The sequence below is a fragment of the Pimephales promelas genome, chromosome 4 (genome assembly GCF_988280905.1).
Source record: "Pimephales promelas chromosome 4, fPimPro1.hap1.1, whole genome shotgun sequence".
NCBI classification, from domain to species: Eukaryota; Metazoa; Chordata; class Actinopteri; order Cypriniformes; family Leuciscidae; genus Pimephales; species Pimephales promelas.
The window spans coordinates 10,222,091-10,247,152 of record NC_142772.1 but is presented as its reverse complement, the minus strand read 5'-3'; the positions used below and the strand labels follow the sequence as shown (position 1 = coordinate 10,247,152).

At 37.3% G+C, this 25,062-nt stretch overlaps 1 protein-coding gene across 1 annotated transcript in view; it reads right to left on the bottom strand.

The window, feature by feature from the left end:
* Positions 1 to 497: 497 nt before the first annotated feature.
* The window catches only part of wdr36 (WD repeat domain 36), a 31,591-nt gene continuing 7,026 nt past the window's right edge, over positions 498 to 25,062 (bottom strand). The window contains exons 7-23 of the mRNA XM_039662363.2: positions 22,075 to 22,207; positions 21,818 to 21,993; positions 21,593 to 21,713; positions 21,427 to 21,492; positions 19,933 to 20,016; positions 18,998 to 19,152; positions 18,793 to 18,907; positions 18,535 to 18,700; positions 12,373 to 12,481; positions 10,884 to 10,963; positions 9,437 to 9,544; positions 7,603 to 7,700; positions 7,373 to 7,518; positions 7,169 to 7,285; positions 5,939 to 6,020; positions 5,661 to 5,848; positions 498 to 767 (exon numbers count right to left, since the gene is read on the bottom strand). Coding sequence (XP_039518297.2) covers positions 618 to 767; positions 5,661 to 5,848; positions 5,939 to 6,020; positions 7,169 to 7,285; positions 7,373 to 7,518; positions 7,603 to 7,700; positions 9,437 to 9,544; positions 10,884 to 10,963; positions 12,373 to 12,481; positions 18,535 to 18,700; positions 18,793 to 18,907; positions 18,998 to 19,152; positions 19,933 to 20,016; positions 21,427 to 21,492; positions 21,593 to 21,713; positions 21,818 to 21,993; positions 22,075 to 22,207 — 2,094 coding nt within the window. The 3' untranslated portion in view covers positions 498 to 617. The remainder of the gene's footprint in view (positions 768 to 5,660; positions 5,849 to 5,938; positions 6,021 to 7,168; positions 7,286 to 7,372; positions 7,519 to 7,602; positions 7,701 to 9,436; positions 9,545 to 10,883; positions 10,964 to 12,372; positions 12,482 to 18,534; positions 18,701 to 18,792; positions 18,908 to 18,997; positions 19,153 to 19,932; positions 20,017 to 21,426; positions 21,493 to 21,592; positions 21,714 to 21,817; positions 21,994 to 22,074; positions 22,208 to 25,062) is intronic.

Below are 25,062 nucleotides of genomic sequence, written 5' to 3'. Positions count from 1 at the left end.
ATACCCTTACATATTTTGACTTAATGTGCATTATTGAAGAACTTTTTTCTTACATTTTTCAAATATGCCACTTTCAGTGATGATTTGAATGTGCTATAAGGAAGAAATCACCCACACAAAGTCCAAATCTCTGTACTGGCCTGCATGACTGGTCATCCTTTAAAGCTCAAGCAGTGCAGGAGTGTTTTGGGCTCCCACACAGAGAGACCCATCTGTTCAGTATCTGCTCAATACAAAACAACCACAATCCCAGCATCACTCTCCTCACACATTCACTTCCTTGCTGCACAGTCATACAAAATGAGAAGCACTGGAAGATGATGGAGGATCCTTTTGGATGTACGGGTGTGCATATGTATAGCAGATATATTGTGTATAGCTTTAGATGACAGAATACCAAATCAAACAGCATTTATTTTAAGGCTTGGTCTGATATTGTGTCATCCATTCAAAACCACTGTAAACATGATGTTTTAACTCTAAGCAGAAAAGTCACATAGATTTGGAATACTTTTAATGTGCATTAACAAAATAGAGCAAGAACATTTAGTCTGACACAGTCAGTCAACAAGATTCTCAAAAATGCAAAAGATCTACATTGGAAAAAAAAAGGTGCTTTATATTAGCGCACTCTTGATATAAGACAACAGACAAATGTTCTGGTTTAAGAGCGTCTGCATGGACATCCACATCTCCTCCAGGTCCTTCAACACAATCTCTGCCTCCTCCATCAGTTCCGACTGGTCTGCGATGAACCGAAGATGAAGCTGACACAGAAAGACGGCATTGTGAGAAAAAAAAAAAGTCAAAAACCTCAAATTGTTAAATTACTAAATAATGTTCAGATGATTTTACAATTAAAATGTACAGAAATGACGGAGACAGTCTACAAAAGCTGTTTAACTATAACCACAATGGGAAATATTTTCATATAACATTTGCTGCCATCTGCTGTTTAAAAACCAAAACAATCACTTACTGATGAGCAAAACACTATGACCATTCACAGGTGAAGCAAATATCATTGATCTTCTCCTAACAAGGCCACATATCAAGCTCTGAGTATATTAGATGTTAAGCAAACCATCAGTGATCATAATCAACATGTTGGATGAAGGAGAAATGGGCAGGAATAAAGATCTGAGAAAGGCCAAATTATTATGGCAAAGAGAATGTGTCAGAGTATTGCTGAAAACGACAAAGCTTTCCACAGGGTGTTTGGTGCCCAAAACTCTTCAATGCACGAGGCCAAGGAAAGATATCCCGTCTGGTCTGAGCTAACAGAAAGTCTACTGTGGCATTGCACTCTGCTGCTCATGGGACTGTGTAGCTTCAGAGCAATCCGAGTGCCTATGAAGACCCCTGTCCAAGCTGACAATGCCTACAAAGGGCACATGGACCTTGGAGAAGTGGAAAAAGTTTGTTGGTCTGACAAGTCTCGTTTTCTTTTACATCAAGTAGATGGCCATATATGTGTGCGTCATTTAAAGGTCCCATATTATGCCCCTTTTCAGTTTTCACAAGATATAAAATAAGTCTCTGATGTCCAGTATAGTTTAAAGTTTAAATTTTTTGGGGCTCAGAAAAACGCTCTGTTTTAATTTGTGCCCTTTAAATGCAAATAAGCTGCTGCTGCTGGCACAGGGGGCGGAGCTTCAGTCTTTTGAGACAATTTCATCTCATGGAATGATGATAATATCAGAAACTCTCAGTAACGGTGTTCATTTCGAGTCGGACAATAATGCCTACAGAGTCAGAGTGCTGTATAGAGATGGAACAGGTATAGTTTAGTAGTTTAATTACGGTTATTATAACGTGTTTGTCATCTGCTTGTATGTATCCATTATTTATTAATAGCCTACAAGTCAGCCGTTTCAGACCAGGTACGAATGATGATCAAATATGTTCTGATGAGTTTAATAAAGTTTATAGTACATCACACAAAAGATGAAGCAGCAGTTTTACTTCAGAAAATCACCGTAAGAGCTGAGTTAACACAGTTATAAGAAGTGTGCAAGTTGAGGGAGTTGAGGGAGCATTCCTGTGGGCAGACGTTAGTCAAAAAACTGTTCTACTGACGTCATTAAAGAAGGAAGTAGAGGGATGTAGTCCAAACGGGCCGTTCGATGTAGGCTACTTCTGTTAAAATATCTCGCTTGGCATTGAACTTTGAGCTTTATAATTTTACAGATATTATTTATACTCTAACAACAACATTACACACCAACTAAAGTTTGAAACATGGGATCACGAAGAATAGGATCTTTAAGGTAACAGAACATATGCGCAATTTTAGTCGGGTTTCCATCCAAATATTTTGATGGGCATTAACGCATACGATTCCGAAAACGGACAATGCATACTGATGATGTGCATCAAAGTTTAAATATATTAAATATATATTCTCATTCTCAATATAAAATCATTGACATGTCATTAAAACCATGGAAAACTTTGAAGCTGCACCTAATTAATTATTTTTTTTTTTAAATACATAATTATAGCAAATAAACAACGTTATCATTACTATCCTTTTACAAATTTTCCTGCAAATATGTACACAGGTGATAACATTAATATATATTTTTTTCAAATTAGGTGCCGGGTTTCCCGATAACGATGTATCTTAGCTCTTAAGAGTGCTCTCTACGTGCAAGGTTACGAACGATCGCAGCAATTCCACGTGCGTTTCCCAAAAATGCACTTAACATGAATGCGCGTGAACGTGCTACGTGCTACTTAAGCGTCGCTATCCATTCGCGAAGTGCTGAAATATAACCTTATGGAGTCGTATTCTGAACGTTTAACCTAATAATCGTCATTTGTTGTGGATTAGAAATCAAGACAAGTCTATATGGATATAAAACACCTATACAGGCTGACAAAATGGCTGAAAAAAAAAACAAGATAGGCTACCTTTCAAAAAGATAAAATTAATGTCCTTCCAGAGGAGATAGAGGGAAACAAAGATTTTATTTTTAACAGATTTAAAGGACAGATTTTAAAGGAAAAACAAAACATCTGGAAGGACATGTCACATTGCAAACTAACGACAAGGCTTTCCACAGGGTGTTTGGTGCCCAAAACTCTTCAATGCACGAGGCCAAGGAAAGATATCCCGTCTGGTCTGAGCTAACAGAAAGTCTACTGTGGCATTGCACTCTGCTGCTTTAAGGAAAAACAAAACATCTGGAAGGACATGTCACATTGCAAACTAACTGAAACCGTGTTCAAATATCAGGGAAGGAGGTCCACGAGAAATGCCCAATACATGGCTGGTTTTCGTGCACGTCAGCAAGTCATTGACAGATTTTTTTTAAAGCATATTTCTCAGATTACTTATTTTATGATTTTTTTTGTTGTTGTTGTTCATTCGTTTAATTTAGATTTAATTTTAATTTTCTATTTTTTTCTTCCTTTTTAATTATTTAATTTATTCATTTAAACAAAACACGAGTACAACAAAGTGTACAAATCAAAACCTATATATTATAGGCTACTTACATTGCAGTGTAATCTATTGAATCTAGATAAAAGTGTAATCTGCCGTTTGTCCTGCAGGTGACCTCATAACTCTGTCTTCTTACGATGCACTTGGGGGATGTACGATTACTCCAGAGCACTCGTAGTTCTACGAAGATTTTCAAGTGCTACTTAAGTTACGATGCTTTTGGGAAACAGAACATAATATTAAGATCATTCGTACGATCGTTTTTACAATCAATTTAGGCTTACGATGCTTTTGGGAAACGCAGCCCTGGCTTGTACGGCACAAACTAAGCACTATAAAAGATGGCAACAGGATGCACTGTGGAATGATGTATATCGGTGGAGGGAGGGTGATGCTCTGGGCAATGTTTTGCTGGGAAACCCAGAGTCCAGTCATTCATGTGAACCAAATTGAACCAGTGCCACAAACAAGTTCATGACAATGGTGTTCCCTAGTGGAAGTGGTCTCTTTTAGAAGGATAATGCACCCTGCCACACACTGTTCAGGAATGGTTTGAGGAATATGATGAGGAGCCTAGAAACATGTGAGAAGTGACAGTATACAAGAAAAAGTAAGGGTACGCTACAGATTAAAATATAGAAAAGCCGGTACTGCCCACTTTGATCACTATACACACACACGAATACACAAATCATGGTTGGCAACTTCGAATTTCGTTTTCTATAGAAATTTTGAGCCCTTCATTGTTAAAATTTTAATTTCCTCTGGAACTGGATTAAAAACAATTGTGTTTTTTTTTTTAAATCATAAATATTACATAAATGTTATAATAGTATATTATACATATTTTCATAGAAAAACCATCTGCTGGAAGTGAGCACAAATCCTCCACCTCCCTCCCAAAAATAAAAATAAAAAAATACATTCCACGGTCTTTATTTGGCTTTATAGAGCTATGTGGAACAGGATCTTAGATCAATCATAGCTGGGCCAGAAACTAGCAGGTCCTACAAAAAGTCTTATCAGGCATGTGATTGGCTAAGGACAAAAAAGCAGGAAAATATACGGAACCCGACCCCCCTAGTAAATTTTTCCCTATGGAAGTCAATGGGGACCAGCAACTGTCTGGTCACCCACATTCTTCAAAATATCTTCTTTTTTGTTCAGCACAAGAAATAAATGAATACAGGTTTGGAACAACATTTACAGTAAATAAATAATGACAGAATTTTTATTTTGGGGTCAACTATCCATTTAAGAACAAGCAGCTGCATTTTTATTATTAGGGCTACTGTCACTTTAAGACCTGTACGCGACACGTCTAATATACACGGAGCATTTGACAAGCAGATTTCTCTCAATTTTCTCGGTTTGCTTTGAGTTTAGACATAACCAAATGTTCTTATGTAAATCTTGTGTGTATTTGAGAGTATTAGCGAAATAATATTCGAAAGATAACTTAGTCCAGCAACCAGGCGCTGTTAGACAAGCTTTTAGTGCATGTGCACGTCGGGTGTTCGCGCTCAGAACAGCACATCAGCAGTGAATGACACGTTTAACCGGCAAGGCTTTAAAGCACATGCAAATTAACTTTTGTGAACTCGCTGAACTGATGTAGCCGTTCTTCTGCGTTAATATTGCGAGTATTTGTCGCGTTGTACACTAATGCTGTTGAGACGGAGGTGTCAGGACTGCAACTGACAGAATGCACGATATAGCTGCTACATATTTCTACAAAAGCAGTCAGCAGCTTGCTTGGAGCAAGGATCATAGCGCAAATTTGAAATATATCGATATATCGCCCAGCCCTGGTGACCTAACTGTGATGTTGTCAACTGACAACGATACCAGCGCGAGAGCGACTGAGATACGAAATTGAGCAGGTGAACAAGCTGAACCAATTAGACATTCTCTGGCTGAACGCAAATACGTCCTTGTTGATACTTTGAAAGGAACTTTCTGTACGCACGTCAGCCAGTTATGGGTTATGTCCTCATATTCTCTCCTTTTCACTCCGGCTGCTGACACCCGTCCCCCTCTTTTTTTTTTTTTTTTTTTTACAGATCTGCATGATTCACATAGGTCACATTTTCAGGTCAGAAAATCCGGAATTCCGGATTAATCCGGAAAAATCACATCCCTGCTTATAGATTTGTATTGGAACTTGGAAGAAAAAAAAATTAAATTCAGCAGATTGCTTATCCCGTACCTTGAGGAACAATGCAAGGTAGGATTGAGCCAGGTCAAAATCTCTTTTGGACTGAAGAATGCAGCGGATCATCTTGAGGAAACTCTGCATAACTCTGACATCACCACCCATTTCTGGAGACAGGGCCCGAAGTTCTGTTTCAATGGCAGAGGGGCCCAACTCTCTCAACAGCTTCACTGGCTCCTCGTCTATCATGAGAAAACGGATGATCAACACAGTGAATGTGTTGCAAATTCAAAAGTACAGTCTCATTTCAAATAACAGCATAAGAGACTTACATGAGTTGCTGTCTAATGAGTTCTCAAGCTGAAGGTAGAAGGTGGACTTCTGTGCCAACACCCCCAAGTTGACAACTTTAGACTAAGAAAAAAAAAAATACGACAAATTTAAATGATCATAACATGCATTGTATGTAAATAATTAATATTCTACTTGTACATTATATATAGCTTCAACTATATATATAAAAAAAACACCTTGCAACCTGTACTGTGTGACTAACTGGGACTAGTCACAGCATTTGCATATTTTTGCCCTATTGTAGGTTTGATAACTTCTTTTGTTCTCCTTATTTGTAACTCGCTTTGGATAAAAGCATTTGCTAATTAAATGTAAATGTAAACTTTCTAATAAATATTTTCCAGTCAGTGCTTATACGTTTCACAAACAAGGATTTAGTCCTAGATTAAAATATTTTTGAGCTGTTTTAAATGAAAGCAACTTGAACTGACATATCTTAAATATATCAGTGGCATTGTTTTGTCTCAAGATGCACACCAGTAATGTTTTTTTTTTTTCTAAACCATGTTTATAAAAGCTACTCAAATGTCCCAATTAAACGAAGGCCCAAACTTGACTTAATCTAAGCCCCATCTGTGAAACAAGAGCAAAGTGTTTTTATTTTTCCGAGACATTAAACAAAAATGGAAACTTTCTGATTTGTATAATCTACAAATATATATATTTTCAACATAAATAAATACTAAAATGTGGGATTAACAATTTAAGAATTTGTTTAAGATCTGCTGATCCTACATCCTGGATATAACATCACATGAAAAAACTAAGGTCAACTACACTGTAATTTGGGCATTCAACCTGAACGTGATGGAATAAATTTATTGATTAGATTCAATAGTTTCCAGTAATGGGATTTGTCAGTCTTTGCTCTTCCTACTGAGAGTCAAACTGTGTGTTTTACAATCTTAGAGTTAGTGTTTATACAATTTGGGGGGGTATCATTACTTGCAAGGTTAGGGGAAATCGCCTGTATTGTCTTTAGATGATTTGTTTTAGTGGTCACATCGGCTGTGTAAGGTCACCACCTTTAAGGCTGGCCCACTGACTGCCCATAAAATACCATGTAAAGTTCCCTTAGTCGGACTTGATGACCGCAGCTTGTGTTCTTAATAAAGAATCCTGCTGAAGATACAATCACATCTCCTGGTCTTCACTTTGGAGTTTCCTATAATACCAAACTCAAGAGACACCATCAAAAGAGAGTTTACCTGGCCCTCTGAGGGTGTGTTTGGTTGAGCAAACTGGGGCACCAGCCCTGGAATGGTGGGAATGAAGAAGGGTGCCGCTTTGGGTAATTTTGGAGGCTCTTTGGGCTTGTTCTTTTTCTGTAGATGAAGATTTTAATTTAAGAGTTTATCAAACATCACACTTAAGCACAGACCCTTTTTTTGCTGCTTTTACAAAGATAATACCTTTATGATGTCCAGATGCAGCAGGTTCTTCCAGCGTGAGTCAGGAAGCAGTGAGAGGGTGACCAGATGTTCATCCAGTTGTGCTGGTGAAACGTACTCAGCCATCTCAGAGCTGTCAACGTCAAAACCTTCCTCTTCTTCTGTTTCTGTTTACAAGCACAAAATTAAAAGGATTTAATATCAAGTTGAATGATTTTAAAGTGACTATCAATATGATCCTGGGGTTGCACCTTTGCTTGGGCAGGTTCCTGGCAGCATGATCACAGTCGGCTCATAGTCTGCAGGTAGAGGGCGCAATGACACCATACTGCACAGTGTGTTATTGGACCTAGGAATGAAACGAAACAACATTCTTTAGGGAATATTACATATTTCATTGGGCAACTTCTTTGAGTCATAATACTTGGGTCATGACAGGCTATGTTTGAAACAGCACACTACCATAATTCTATAAAACATAACATGAAATTTTATAATATATAATATATATATATATATATATATATATATATACACACGGTGCTTATTAATAGTTAATATGGTGATTAAAATCTATGTATGGGGTAGGATTAAAGGGATATTCCACTTTTTTTGGAAACACAATGTTTTACAACTACCCCAGAATTAAACAGTTGGGTTTTAACGTTTTCGAATCTATTCAGCCGATTTTCTGATATTTAGAAGTATATCAGTAACCAGACAGTTTCTGGTTTTATTAACAACCATAGTAGGAAAAAAATATATACTATGGGATTCAATGAGACCAGAAACAGTCTGGTTACTGATATTCTTCTAAATATCAGAAAATCGGCTAAAAAAATTGGCTTCGAAAAAAATCGGCTTCGAAAACGGTAAAACCCAACTGTTTAACTCTGGGGGAGTGGTAAAATGATCCTATTTCCAAAAAAAGTGGAGTATCCCTTTAAGGGATGTAGAATATGGTCATGCAGAATAAGACATTAATATGTGCTTTATAAATAATAAACAGCCAATATTGTAGTATATACAGTATATATATACTACAATATTGGCTATTTATTATTTATAAAGCAAAGCACATATTTAAATATTTAAATAAATATTTAAATAAATATATATATATATATATATATATATATATAGAGAGAGAGAGAGAGAGAGAGAGAGAGAGATTTATACATACATATAAAAAATTATTTAAATGTAACAGTTTATTGAACCTTTTGACAAAATACAAAAGATTCTCTCATGTGTTTATTGTGGAGTATACACCTTGGATACACCAGGCTTTTATACTATAGCACATATTTGAGGAAAAAAACACCTTAATTGCTGCAGATGCTGATATTTATGTGGCCAAACAGTAAGATCAAATTCTGACAGCTTGAAAAGTAAATTAGTGGGAAATCAATGAGAAACATTATATCAGACTATTTATATAAAATTCATATACATATCAGCTGTCACTCTATATATCTGAATAATGCCCAAGTAAACTGGGAAATACTTTGTTCTATGACCAAAGCTCTGTAGTTTGCATATGCAATATAAGCAATGAAATGCAAAACAATGATGATTGAAAGATGCACAAATAAACATTTCTCAACAGTCTGATGTATCATTTTTGATATGCAAATTTTAACATGATTTTCCTAAAAGATTATCCCGATAATAAAATAAAACCAAGTTGCTTCAGCCCAGTAATTACTCATCTTGAAATATTATGAATTTACTACATGTTATTCTAACATTCTTACACCACAGCAAAAAGTCACGTGTACCGCATTTGTACTTGTATTGATCTGGTTTGGTCTGACCTGATTTTGTGTTGCATAGAAAAAAAACATCAATTGGAAAGGACATTGGCTTAATTAAATAACTAAAACTATATAAAAATGCAACATCATGAACTCATTACCTACCCACATAACCTTTTCACTGTTCAGTCATGATGAATGATAAGATATTTGTGCTAATTGTTCACCAAACTTCAACCGCACAAATCTCAATCTCATGTGTGTGAAATAACTCATTGAAGTAGAAACAAGAGTTTACAGACACAATATCTGCAAGGCAATCTCTTACCATAAGTAAACACCTAGGGTGTCAACATGTGAAGAGGCCAGGAAGTTCCCGGTAGGGGACATACTGAGACTGACGGCTGCCGCGTCTACCAGGAAACAGTCGACCAAACTATGAATGACAGTAAGAGAAAGTGGAAGAGTGTGAAAGACAATCATTCAGTCATTCAATTGGGCCAGAGGGGACTTCATCGGCTGGAGGAATCCCCTTTAGACAAACGAAAAAATATCCAACAAACTAAATGTCACTACGGCCGTATCTATGAAAGATAATAATTATCTCTGAATTTGGTTTCACTAGTTACTTTGAAAAGTATCAGTGACTGACTAAACAGAAAAAGGTCATCACAAATATCTAACCAGTCAATAATATAGAAAGTGGAAAAGGTATCAGTGGACTGGCCTGGTCTTTCCCTCCTTCAAAAGGCTACTTTAGTGGTTTGTAGTGGAACGACCGTGATGCAATCTCACTTACCAATCTAAGCATTACCTACACACGTTACAAGACACGAACTTTCAGGGCCAGATTATGCAAATGAAAAAAGGGAACTGTCCTTTAGCACTTCCATTTTAAAGGCATGTTAACATGGACAGAAAACATCATCATCTAAACATCCTATTGATAAAATATTTAGAAGCACTCAATTGAAGATTTTTATGGTACTGCCAATAAACAATAAATACCTTCAAAAACAGTAAAATTCGATAACATTTTGGACTAAAACTGCATGCAATGTAAACATGCATTTTAGTTAAACAACACATCCTTTACGTTCAACAATATTCAAAATATCACAGAGTATCAAACAAACAAATTATAGTGGCATTTATTTTAAACAACATTTATCATATACAGCAAGTCTAAACAAATGCATTTAAAGCAAAAATTCAAGCGTGTGAGAAATGTGCTATACAAAAAAAGTGGGATCGGGTACCTATGCAATTGCAATAATTGATTTGGAATAAAAGTTGCAGCACATTTCAGATGATAAAACATCCAGAAAGTAAAGAGTCCATTTCTATTTTTATTCTTGAATTGTGTGGTTAACACACTTTAACCCACTTTAACCTCTCAAGGTTAACACACTTTAACCTCTCATGCATCGAGCAAAACACCATGTCAGCATAGAAGTTATTCGCATACTGATTAGGGCTGCCAATTTAACATGCTATTGTAAAAAATATATTAAAAAAAGATACAATTATGTCCAATCCGTATGTAAATTTTCCTACCAACCAAACAATTTGAGCTTGAAGAAAAGCCACTTTTTTTATTATGTTTTCATCTGCCACAAAAATGTAGGTGAATGTCTTTGAATTCTCTTAATTTGGGTGTTTTTCCTTAGAAAATATTATATACGCAAAAGAAAAGCACAGCGATTTCATCCATTAATTTTAGGGCTCACTGGCTGCAAGTTGAAAAGCCTTAGTTTATGTTCTAAACTTTGTACCTGCCAGATGGAAGATCCCATGTTCTGATGGTGCAGTCCATAGATGCTGTTATCAGCCAACGTCCATCTGGACTAAATGTCTGCACAAAAAGCATAAAGCACACTTCATAAGCACTTAGTTATGCATACTTAAATCACTCACCCAAATATGAAAAGTCATAATTTACTCTCCCTCATGCAAAACCCATTCGACTGACTTTCTTTTATGGAACACAATATGAAAAAAAAGTATTTTGTCCACATTAAGAACCTTAATGGTAACCAGGGCCTATCAAGCTCCAAACAATGACAAAAAATAACCACAATAGTAGTCTATAGTGTTGTCAAAAAACTCGGTACTTCGGTACCAAGTCGGTACTAAAAAAAAAAAAATGTTACGGTACCAGCTTTTCTAGGTACCGAATACCAGGTTAATCCAGTTCTAGACGCGCTGTCTGAAAGGTGCACAGTTGCGTCCTCTTCATAACGCTGATATGGCTCTCTCTCTCTGAATCCACTTGTTGACACGAAAGGAGGAAAGAGCCACATATGGAAATATTTTGGATTAGGCTAATGTCACGTTGCCATAAGAGGCCGATTACATGCAAATTCGCAATTTCAAATATAGGCGCGAGGCAAGCGCGCTCATAATAAAAACTCGTTGCATAGCAACGACAGACGCCGCGTGAGAGCAAGCGCTTTGGAAAGAATAAGCACGCGCAAAAATATAATAAAAAAAAAACACGCGCGATATGTGAACGGCCTCTAAAGTGCTTTAGGGGTAGTTTTACGAGTACATGAGCACAGTAGTATCCAACCGACACCAGAGTACTGGTATTAGTATCGATGCATCCCGATTTATGTCATTTAATGTCAGTGCCAGTTCTAGGCGTATTCTTGCCTTTATAACTCAGCAGTTTTAAAAAGCCTTTTCAAAATTAAATATGAATGCAGTTTTAGATTAAATAAAAGTACAGTCAAATCAAATAAAACATGTTTTTTCTCCTGTAGCCTATAGTTTGGTAATGCTACAATAAGATACCATTCATCAACATTAGCTACTTCACATCAACACATTGAGTGAACAATATATTTTTACAACATTAATTAATGTTTGTAAATGTTATTTAATAGAAACACTTGATTGTTCATGTTTGTTCACTTCATTCATTGTGCATTAAATAAATGTTAACGGATTAGAACTTTACAAACAACTTTAAAAATGTGTTAGTGTACTATTGTTTATTTTAGGTCATTTTATCTATTTTTTTTCTAAAGTGTTTATAATACAAATGTACAGTTTCCATACTTGTAACCGTGATAAACACTTAAATATATGTAAATTTAAACTAAGCTTTGGTACCGAAATTGGTACCGAGAACCGTGAATTTTTACTGGTATTGGTACCGAATACTGAAATTTTGGTACCGTGACAACACTAGTATATATAAAATAATGCTTGAGAATGGCCAAAGACTTGTCAATTTTGAATTATGAAGTTGAAGCTCACCATGTCGTTTATCTGCCCACGATTTCCAGAGAATTTGCGAACAATCCTCCTAGTTTCCATGTCCAGAATGTGAACTGAAAAATTATCCAGCGCGATAGCAAGCATCCCGCTGTTTGGAGAGATCAAGCATAAATCAACATCACTGTCATCCAAACTAGGGCTCTATGACAAAAAAGGTATTTCAATATATAATAATATAATGAAAACAACAATAGCACTCATTATGTTTATTATTAAAGGTACACTATGTAACTTGTAGCCATCTAGGGGTTAAAAAACAACTTAACATTTTTTAACATCTAGGGGTTAAAAAAATACTACTAGCATTTTGTGAAAGAGCATTGTTTTGGTTGTGCTTCGGCTCTGCCAGACTGTGTGGATGAATATGGTTATCGTACTGCCCATAAAACATTCATTACTAAGAGATATACAGGTTTAGATGGAAAGATGGTTTAGATGCCCAAGAAGGGCAATCTACAGCTGATGAACAACTTCAGAGGAATCAGTCTGCTGTCCATCGCAGCAAAAACATACAATCGCATTGTCCTTAACTGCATCAGGAAACCAATCGATAAGCTCCTCAGAAACAACCAGGCAGGTTTCAGGAGCGGGCGCAGCTGCGCACAGCAGATCCACATTGAAGAAGAGTCATTGAAGCAGCAAGAGCACAACTACTACCGTTGCACATCACGTTAGGGGTGGGCGATATGGAAAAATATCATATCACGATTTTTTTAGGAAAATCACGATCACGATTTTTTATCACGATTCTTTTTCAAGTTGGTTTTAATATTTTGCAAATGGCTGTTCATTACAGCCAAACTAATGTCCCTATGTTAAAAACACAGCCTTAGGTAACAAAAGAAAAAAGAAAGCCACACATTTAGGCCAGTGGCAAAGATAAAAATCTTTGTCATTATTTTCTTTGTTATTAAAAAAATAAGACAAGATAAACATTACACAAATTAATATTCATATTAAATAAATAGTGCTTTATTTTTTCAGATGCAGTAGGTGTATTTAGCAGTAGCATTGTAGTAATTAAATGAACAAATATGAAATTAAAACACTACATAGACTTCACTGAATAAATTATTGATTCTTATTAAAGATATATTAAAGTTCTCAGTCAGTGAGTGATTTTCTCCTTGTGTTTTTTTGTTTGTTTTATTAACACTAAAGGGATAGTTCCCTCAAAAATTCAAATTGTCTTAATTTACTCTCTCAAGATGTTTTAAACCCGAATAAGTTTCTTTCTTCTGTTGAAAATAAAAGTTATTTTGAATAATGTGGGTAACCGAACAGTTGCTGGTCTCCTTATAGTTTTTTTTATAGGTTCTCTCCTGGAAGTTAATGGGGACCAGCAAGTGTTTGGTTACCCACATTAAAAAAAATTGTCTTTTGTGTTCAGCACAAGAAAGAAATTAATACAGGTTTGGAACAACATTAGAGTGAGTAAATAATGACGGATTTTTTTTTTTTTTTTTTTTGTGAACTATCCCTTTAAGATCAAGCGGCAGTAGGCTACTATATATTCCTGTTGCTTTTAGACCAGCACGCGACGCGTTTAATATAGACGCATATTACACCAGATATTCTCTCAAATGTTTGCTTTCACTTTAGACATAGCTTGTTTATGTAAACATTGTGTGTATTTAACAGTATTAGCTTAATAAGACTCGAGAGATAACTTAGTCCAGTATTCAGGCGCTGTTTGACAGACTTCTAGTGCATGTGAGCGTCGGGGGGTATGCGGTCAGGAAAGCGCACGTTAGAACAGCGCATCAGCGCGTGAATTAAATGTTTAACTGGCAAGGCTTATGCAAATAATTAACTTTTGTGAATTGCGGTGTCCCATACCTATTCCTTAACGTGTGATCATGTGTAGGCTACGTCGCGTTGTACAGTTGAGAGACGGAGGTGCCAGAACTGAACTGATAGAATGCACTGTAACACGATACTACGATATTTCTTCAAAAGCAGATCGTGGAGACATTTTAATCGTCCACGATTAAAAATCGTCATATCGCACACCCCTACATCACGTTCGTTGATTTCAAGAAGGCATTTGATTCGATAGATAGACCTATGATGTTTGCAATCTTGCGACACTATGGCATTCCTCAAAAGATCGTTGATGCTATCCAAGTCTTGTACGATGCATCGGTGAGCCAGGTATACTTGGAGGGCCAGCTTTCAGAGCCATTTGCTGTCACAACTGGAGTATTGCAGGGTGACGTTCTAGCTCCGTTTTTATTCATCATAGCAATAGGCCAAGGCTATCTGCTGGAAGCTTCGGATACCTTACACAAAAAGGTCCTCCACACAGGAGTAATACGAGACCCCAACGTGGTACAGCCATAGCCAAGGAATATAGAGCAGAAAGCAAACTTAACGATTTAGCATTTGCAGATGATATTTCACTCCTGGAAAATGATCCTACTAGGGCAAAACAACAGCTCACCAAACTACAACAAAAAGCTGGCACAGTCGGGCTAGAATTAAATGAGGAGAAGACTGTCCAAGTGCAAATGACTGCTTCCACTGACAATGAACATCTACTAATAAACGGAAAGGATGTTAAAATCATAAACGAATTCAAGTATCTTGGTTCTTACATCATATCGATGGAGAAAGACGTCAAAAATCTCTTGCATGGGTGGCCTTTACCAAGTTAAAGAATCTGCTTACTAAGCCATCGATGGAATTCAGGACTCAGCTCTTTAATGCAACTTGTCTATCTGTAGAGCTTTATGGCTGTGAGACATGAGTTCTAACGAAAGCTCTATATATATATATATATATATACTTCCGAAGTGACCAGGTGTACACTGCCCCTTAGATTGCTTTCTTATTAACAATAGGAGAGCCAGGGACAAGCTTTCGCGTGGCACATTCGCAAGGTCTCGTTCATTTCCTCTCTGCCATGCACGCGCCGCGCGCTATGTATGTCATGCGCGGATTCCGGGAGATTTTAACTAATTTGCGGCCATCAGGGAGACGCTATCAATATTCGGGAGACTCCCGGAACTTCCGATGCTTCCGATATGACGATCACATCACCTCAGTTCTGAGCCACTATTCATCAAGCCAACGCGCCGCAATCTATCGCAAATCAAAGTGAAAGTAAGTCGCAGATGCTTAACACTACTATCTTCATTAAAAGTAAAGAAATGAAATGATCTTACCAGGGCTGTTGTCGCTCTCCCTTATTGCTGTCTTTGCTGATTTTGAAATTAGCTGATGATCAATAAAATGCAGCTCATATCTGTTGCTTTCGGGGACGTGCACTTCATTAAATCTGTATATAGCGCGGCAATTGAAGATCGGATTTATATCTGTTTTGCAAAAACACATTTATGTGACCAGGTGTAAATGGAATCGTTTTGATAAATCAGATAGCTATCCAATCTGAGAAAACGCATGAAGTGGCCAGGTGTAAACAGCCCAGTAGTAACATTGTAGTAATGTTAGATGCACCTCTAGTGGACCGAACGTGTAACAACAACCACAGGCTATAGTGGCATTGACGATCCATAGGAACATGTAATGTCGTAAATATTAATAATAGGATAAATTTGAGCATTTAATATTCGAATATTATTTGAATATTACATAAAATAAGGAATGGAATTCAAATAGTATTACAGAGGAAGATTGACAGTCCTCGTTACATTACTGTAGCACATCTGTCCATCATAGTATAAAGCCTGTCCTGACAATTTGATTGGTCCGAACAGCTTTGGTTCGGCCATACTTGCTTCACAACGGATCAAGTCCAGACCGAACTTCCCATCCTCAAATGTTGTGGGCAGTGCTGAGTCCGGCTGGCATCCAGGCTAGTTTCACAGTGCATTTTAGTGACATCACTCCCCCAGGGATATGGCACACACGTATCGACTGCCCACATGATGAAAAAAAAAAAAAAAAAAAACAGGACTCATCGGACAAGGAAACCTTCTTCCACTGCTCCAAGGTCCAGTTCCAACACTCAACACTACACCCATTGTAGATGCTTTCAGCGGTGGACAAGGGACATCATAGGTACTCTAATTGGTCTGTTATTGGTCATACAATTTTGCCTGTAACAGTAGACCTTCTGTGGGCTTGGACCAGACAAGATAGCCTTTGTTGCCCTCATGCATTGATGAGTCTTGAGTCTGGTTTGTGATTTGTCCCTCAGACCACTGTTGCTACATTCTCACCACTGCTGACCGGGATCAACCCACAAACCTTGCCATTTCAGAGACAATCTGAAGCATTCTCTTTTCCTTAACAATCTGGCACAAAGAGGAACTGATTGTTTGCTTAAAATCTAATTTACCCAGAGCTTTATATGTGGGCTTGTTAGAAGATCAATGATACTTCATGTGCGACTGGCCATAATGTTCGGTCATTATGTGGCAATCGTGGCCTAATGGTTCGAGTCAGACTGGTAACCCAAAGGTTGCGGGATCAAGTCTCAAAGGTGGCTGAAAATGACTGAGGTGCCCTTGAGCAAGGCACCTAACCCCCAGTCGCTCTCAAAGCACCACAGCAAAAATGGCTGCCCACTGTTCCAGGTGTGTGTTCACTACCCCAAATGTTTGTACACTAACTTGGAATTTCTCCTCTACATTTAACCCATTCGAGTATGGGTTACAAAACTTGGCCTTCACATCTCACTTTCCCTTTTATTTTGGCACATGTTCAACGGAACATCTGATTATGAACGCAATGAAAGTGAAAAGCGAAAGTGACTTTGGTCCCATTACTCAGAATTTGTACTCTGCATTTCCCCCAACCAAGTGCACACACACCCGGAGCAGTCAGACATTTTTTGCTGCAGCGTCCAAGAAGTGATTGGGAGTTAGGTGCTTTTTTCAAAGGCACCTCAGTTGTGTGCAATGAGAGTGGAAGAGAGAACGCTGTTCATTCACTCCCCCTACCAACATTTCCTGCCGGTAGAGAGACTCGAACCAACGTTAGGTCTCTAAACGTTAGGCAAAATTACTCTAATTATTCTGATCCACAGAAGACAATGTATAATTTATGTAATATTCAAATAATGTCCAAAAAGTAATTTATTAAAAGCATTTATTCTTTCTTTGCTGAACTGATGCATGTCATTTCTTCATGGATTGTAGTGCTCAAACAATGAAATAATAAAATCTAATAATATTATTAATAATTAGAATATTTTATTATTCTTATCTAATAATAAGATTATTGGGATTTTGTTGTTTTCAATTTGCCCCTCAGTTGTTGTTGTTTTTTTCTCTGCTCATATTTTAATATTCATTTTTCTGTATAATGAGTGTGTTAGGTCTGTTTAATTTGTTGTTGCCTCCCCTACTCCCACATTCTACAATCCAACTTTTCTAATTTGACACATCCATGTCAAGAGTCTTTTTCAAATCTGAAGTGTGAAAAACCAGTGGCAAAACAGGAGAGTTGCATTACACTTTTACAGACAGCTGTAGAAAAGAAGATTTATTTTAGGGTTTAAAAAGAAAACTTCGAAAGAAATCAGTGTTAAAAACTATCCTTGCTGTAGCCTGAGGATCATCCGTTGTTAAATCACCGAAAACTCTTGGTATACATCTCCCCCATGTGTCTTCTAAAAGAGCACAATAATCCTGGTTGTCTGAAATAATCACAATTAAATCAAATAACCACGATCAGATGGTTATATTTAATAACCACGAAAGCCCTAACAGGTACGCCGTAGGGTATGTCTCAAAACATCATATTCATCCTCACTGAAGAGCTGAGCTGAAGCCCCTCTCACGTAATTACCAAAACAATGCTCCGCTCGCAGATTCAAGTCCCAACCGCAAATCTTGAGTTGAGGGTCAAATCTTCTGTACCATAAAAAGTGTTTTTAAAACAATGCATAATTAATTATGCATTAAAAGTGCAGTAAGCGATTTCCGAAAAACACTGTTTAAAATGGATCGGACTGAGCATCAAAACACACTTGTAGCCAATAAGCAGTAAGAGGCGTATACTCTCATTAGGGGGGAGGTGCCGGTGTTGCATGGTGTGTTCCTGAATTTGGGGGCGGAGCTATCAAGATAGCGGTTTGATCTTTTTGGGCAAGGGAGTGTTTGTTGTGGGGATTTTAAATATCAACAGCGTTTCTCAGAAATCTCTTACGCTAATTTTTAACATCTTTAATACCTGTCCCTGTGAAGCTGAGATAAGGCAGGGGTGGCTGGCAGGCTGTGTGTATGCAACAGCTCCTTAGATTTAAACTTCCAGATATTCAGAAGGCAATCTGCTCCCACACTAACAGTCAATTGGTTCAGCGCATCCACAGCGACCCCACGCACGGGCCCTGTATGAGCTGCACACAAACAAACACACAAAAATGCTCTTGAGATCAGACTGAAATTGACACGTATTTTGCCCCTGATGTTCAGGATGGGGTTAACTCACCCTTGTCCTCTCCGTAATATCCTTGATGAAAACCAGACTGCATGTTGTACACATCAATGTGTCCTGAAGATAGTGCAACCACTGCAAAGTTCCCGCAGGAGGTGATATCCACAGCCTGGACAACATATGACCAAATCTGATTTGTAGTCATTTGTTACATAGCTAAATGATCATGTAAACATATACCTCACATCTACACACTTACGGTTGCATGGGCATTGACGATAAGGTCCCTGTTAAGGCGTTCAGGCTGCAACCTGTGAGCACCCATTGAACCTTTCTGGTAATTCCACGTCGTAGTCATAAGGAAACCACGGTGGCATGCAATAATGCCATCCCAGTCACTCTGACGAGCCGTTTCTAAACAAAATAACATCAGCAGCATAACACACAGTTATGGCTTTCAATATTTTAGATGTGATGAGTTATTTTGTAAGGTAATTCTAACACTGTTTTGGATATAGAGAGAGGAACAGAGTTTAAATTAAAAATCGGTCATCGTTTACACACCGTCATGTCGCTCCAAACCAATAAGACATTCATTGTAATATTTACCAATTACCTCTTAAATAAGTTATTTAAACTGTGCATTGCATGTAGCCCCTGAATACAATAAGCAAACCCATTATTATTCTGCTATGAACATAATTGTCCCTCCTGGTAAAAGTGCACAGCTGAAAACAAATGAAGATATTTTTATAAGTTCAATATTTTTAGAAAGTCCAAAAATGCATGCATGACTCGTGGGAAACTATGGGGTTTGTTCTCACTTCAAGCATGCATGATTGAGCTTCCGTTTGCCACATTTGATGTGCTCTATGCATGTGTTTTGATCAATATTTATATGCGAATTAAAGCCTAAATTAAATCTGTTCATCATATAAAGTGAATCACTTGATTCATAAGGATTACTTATACAAATGTCTTTGTTTTTTTTTGATTGAAGCTTGAAAACGTTGGTTGTGTGGACTTTCAAATGAATGAACAAAAATAAAGGTAAGAGAATTTTAAAAATATCTTCAAGTGTGTTCCAAAGATGAACAAATGACATGAAGGTGAGTAATTGATGACAGAATTTTCATCTAATCATTTTAAAAACATACATTATAACTGGTATTCTAAAAATTAAATCATCATCACCTGAGGCAAAAGTTGTGATGGCTGGAAGTTTTTCAGTGTCGTTCCTCACACCTTTTTTTTTAGCTTTTGTTTTGTTGAGGGTGCCTGTTGGTTAAAAAAAAAAAAGTATTTTACAGAATAGATACTACTTGAAGCAAACCAAAATGACATCAATTGTCTTTTTAACGTAACAAGCCCATAATTAAGCGTTAAGGTAATACTTAAAAGAATACTTTTTACTAATTTAATGGGAGGGAAGGCAATTTTAGGCTGACCTTGTTAAGACTGTTTTAAAACAGAGTGTTGTTTGTTTAACTGACAGATATAACGACAGATGGTGTGAATTTGAAGGTGGGACAAGCTGTAATAAGTAGTTTAGCAAATAATTTACTTGATAGTTTGAATGATGGGAAACTAAGGCTTAAGGGTATTTAAAAAACATGTTTGGAAACAAGGTAAGCCTCGCTATTATGAATAATCTGAACAAACTGAATTAAACATAAAAAGTATAAAAATACTCAATTTCAAGAACACCCAAGCAAAGCATTAAAAAACACTTCAGAAAACGTACAAATCTAATTATTTTATGCAAATCTGTTTGGACTGCAAGTCATAAATGCATCACACATTGGGTCTCAATCATGAAACATTCGTAAATATACAATATGAGAGTGATTTGCGCGTAAAGAGACCTTCCCGAAAACTCTTCTCCTTATTCACAAATACTTCGTAAACGTCAGATGTGATCGTGAAATGTGTGTGTGTGTTAATGAATTCCAACCAGTCGTAAATGGGATGCGCGTGCACGTTCATTCTCAATTACTATAAATCCTGCCCATTATATCCCACAGACATCTATATATAGGCATATAATAACATGAATGCGAATGAAAAAGAAAGATTTCAAAAGATGCAGAAATTGAAGTTATCAGAAGTCATTCAAAACGCCACATTTTATTTTGAAGCGTACATAGTGGCGTATTGGGTCCTAAAAAAAGGAAGCTTGGCAGCATATTACAGATGCAGTTAATGGAGTTTCATGTTAATCGAACAGTCCCAGAAGTGAAAAGAACATGGTTCGACATTAAGCTTGACAGAAAAAAACTAATTAGTTCACTTCGGAAAAAATCGTATTCAAACTGGAGAAGGACCGCCATCGATCACCAGATCTGCTATTACTGGCTATCATAATAAAAGTACAAAGAAAAACCATATGTAATTACTATATAATATTTTTTCAAAATGCTGTGTGAATATGTACCTGATTAAGGTAAATTAAAATGCAGCCTTATTAATGAGCAAAACGCTCGAATGTTAAGCGCACCATTTACGCGTGGCTGGGAGCAGGTGTAGATTTCTCGCGTACCAACTAACATTTGGAAAATACGAACATTTTAATGAATCCGAAAATTTACGCCAGGACCACTTTACACACAAATTCGTTCTGCTCGTGTTTCATGAATGAGACCCATTACCTTTACATGCACTAACAAGAAAATGGCAAGTAAATATTACCGTGCCCCAAACTCTTGTTGAACTTTTCATGAACAGTTGAAAATGACTGCAAAGTACCATCTTGGCCTATTATGAGAAGTAAAAATATTAAGATCATTATGCTTAAATACATTTATCTGCGCTTATACGCCTTTATACATTTATAATGTACTGCTTATTACGGTACCTGCGCTAAGAATCTGAGAGCCACTCTGGTCATGGTGTCGAATCTTTGTTGGTGGGGCGCTGTGACCAATCCGATGTCTTAGAAGACGGCCGTCTCCTCCGGAAACGTCAAAAATCCACACCTACGTCACACATACCATTGTTTACTGGCATAACACACATTCAAATTCTACCGTCACATCTGAATAATTTACAATATGAAAAACAAGCCAGAGCAAACACAAACCCGTATGGCATTGTCTGCTCCGTTAGTGATGAGGAGGGGTTCATTTTGAAGAAATGTGAGGCCGGCAATGGCTGTTGTATGAGCATCTCGCATTTGACAGACTAATTTCTTCTCCTCTAAATCCCACAGCCCTATGTGTCCAATAGGACTGCCAGATGCCATTATTGGATGCCCATCTGCATGGCAAGGACAAAGTAAGTAGAATTTAATTGGAAAAGTATAGTATTCACTTTGTGAGGCCTAGGCAATAACATTACCTGTCCTGAAGGATAAAGCTGTAACTGGACCCCAGTCTTGTTGAAACTTCATCAGTGTTTCATCAAATCTGATATTGTGAATGATGATCTGGCCAGATGCTAAACCCACACCCACAACATCCACAGCTGTAGTCTAAAAAGATTCATTTCGACAGAACACATTACACACTAGACATCACACAAAGAAATCAATTTTAGGCGCCAAATAACTGTTTAGGTGTTACAAAATAAAAAAATTTTTTGACATTTTTGAAACACTTAATTTCAGCCATCCTATCATGCGATTACATCGTTCCCCTCATTTTACAGCATCCACATTTTCATCCATCTTGTGGATGTCCTGGGAACTAAGGTAATTATGTCAGTATCACATGGCCAGTGTAATTTGGCCTCCTCCTCAATGCATTCTATAAATGTTGTCTTGTACACATCCAGTGAGTCCACTTTTCTTCATTAGTAATATCTGAGAGGTCAATGTGTTGAAAGGCAGCTCTTCACATGTTATCATTTAGGCAGTGTTGATTTCGATTTTTAGCTCTTTTTATTCTTTCTCATCATGTACATAACAGGTTCAAGTGTAACTTTGCCAATTTTCAACCTGCTTTGTATTGTTATTATGTCTGTAAATGTAATGTAAATGAAAAAAAACACATCATTCAGCAGAATTTTGACAGCTCCACTGCTTTCATGAAAACTACAGATTATACTTCCACATTTTTGTATCCTTTGCAAAAAAAATGTTTTTTTTAAAAGGAGCTCTAAGCGATGTCACATGTTTTTTAGGGCCAAACTTTTTTTTTGTCACATACAGCAAACATTTCCACACTATCCGCTAGCTGTCTGTTCCCTAAACACACTGTAAAAAAATGAGGTCTATGCAGGCTCCACAAATGGCAACAAAAACAAACTGTGGCAACCCGCTCCACGAAACATAACAAACTGTTCCAGCCAATAACTGCCAAGAAGGCCCTGGGGGTGGGGTTTGGGGGGTCAGTGCAGATGAGGAGGAGGAAGGGTCTATCTAGCCTCCGTTTTGTTTGAAAATACTTTAAACGTCGAATTTTTTCTAAGCTCCAATTGTTCCGTGTTGTGAGCGTGTCAAACATGGCGGAATACCACAATACTTTAATATTATGCAGTGATATTGTCAAGGTTTTCTTATTTACAGTGCAGTTAAGCAAATTGCCTGCATGATGGCTTTATAATATAACAGTGCAACATGTAACGTTGCAGTTTAAAGCATATAAAGTTGGCAGTGGCTTCATAAATAAAAAAAAAATTAAATACAAAGTTCATCCAATGCACATTTCTTTGTTCTTCATTTTCTAGAACAAGAGTTGAAGAACCTTACGGTATTTTTGTGTAATTAATTAAGGGTGTATTCACACCAGGAAAGTCCGATAGTTCACTTGCTTTGGTCCGGACCAAATAAATTATTATTTATTTTTTTTTGGTACGGTTCGCTTTCACACTGCTCTTTTTGCAAGTGAACCAAAATTTGTAAACCAAACCACACGTGTGCTAAGGTCGTCCATTCATTGGACAAGGATTCTCAAGGGAAATCAGGAAGTGCAAAAAAGGCTCAGCATGGAGATATTTCCATATATTTCATACTGCAATATTTGTTCTTTTACTAATTTTGTGTTAATTCTGTACAAACGCAATATGAAGAAACTAGGGATGCACCGAATATTCGGCCGCCGAAAACTTTCGGCCGAAAATGGCCCAAAAGTGCATTTTCGGTTTTCGGCCGAAAGACTTTTATCACGAAACAATACGGCCGAAATGTTGTGATGACGCAAACAGAAACCGCGACCTGCACGTGCTTGTCTGAAGCAACATGTCTGCGGTGCGGACGCATTTCAGTGTATCTGAACCCGCGAGGAGACGGAAGCCTTGTTTATCCACCTATATCTGCTCTAAACAACGCGCGCCGCCATGACGACGATTCAAGTTGCGAGCGGGTCAAGGGCGGTGCGCGCGCTGTCTGTGGAGACTCGCGCTGCGGAGGCAGGCGAAAGTAAACAAGGCAGCGCGAGTCTCCACAGACAGCGCGCGCACCGCTCCAAACGGTCGAGGCGTTTATACTTGGAGCGCTCTCCGTTTTACTATTCCTTGAAACGACAGGGGACGACTCAAGTAACTGTCCTCTAACCATCAGGAATCGGTGAGAAGAAGAAAGATAAACGCATGACAGTGCTTATTTTTTAGTAGGCTATTCCACCACCAATACAAAAATAATCATGTAAAATCCAGTAAACCCTGAGATTATTACTTGTGACATTACAAAAAATATGTATATGGGTTTGGGAACTATGTATATGTATGTATAGAACTAAATTAATGCTCTCTTAAATATTTAAATACATTCACTAAACATGTTTCATCAAGTTTCATGTACATTTCTATTAAACACGGACTATTGTTCATTTAAAAAGGCTTTTTATGCTATTGTATGCCATATTTTTAAAATGTAACTAATTTAGACATGCAAACTGGGTCCTGGTTTGATGAGAAGTTTGCGCTCGGCTTTGTTTTTGAGAGAACGTTTCATTTTAAAACCTTTCTGCAGGCCAGTAGATTATTATTTAGTGTACACATGAGTGGGGTCAAGTTAAACATTTTAGTTAGAATTTTATTTTATACTGTGCATTGTGCTAAATAAATATTTGCATAATTTGTAATTGATTTATTCTTTGAAAATGTGATATTAATATGCAATTGCAATGCCTTGATTTTAGTAAAGTTTGTACACAGTCATAGCCATAAATGCAATGATACTAATAATTCTTTCGGTGTTTCGGTTATCGGTTTTCGGCCTTGGTTTCCTCTTTTTCGGTTTTCGATTTCGGCCAAGAATTTTCATTTCGGTGCATCCCTAGAAGAAACTAATGAGTATCATATGATACAATGTCATCTATACGAAGTTGTAATTCGGATTTTGAGAAGACGACGAGTGTAACGTTTGAGTGGCTCTATAAACACGGG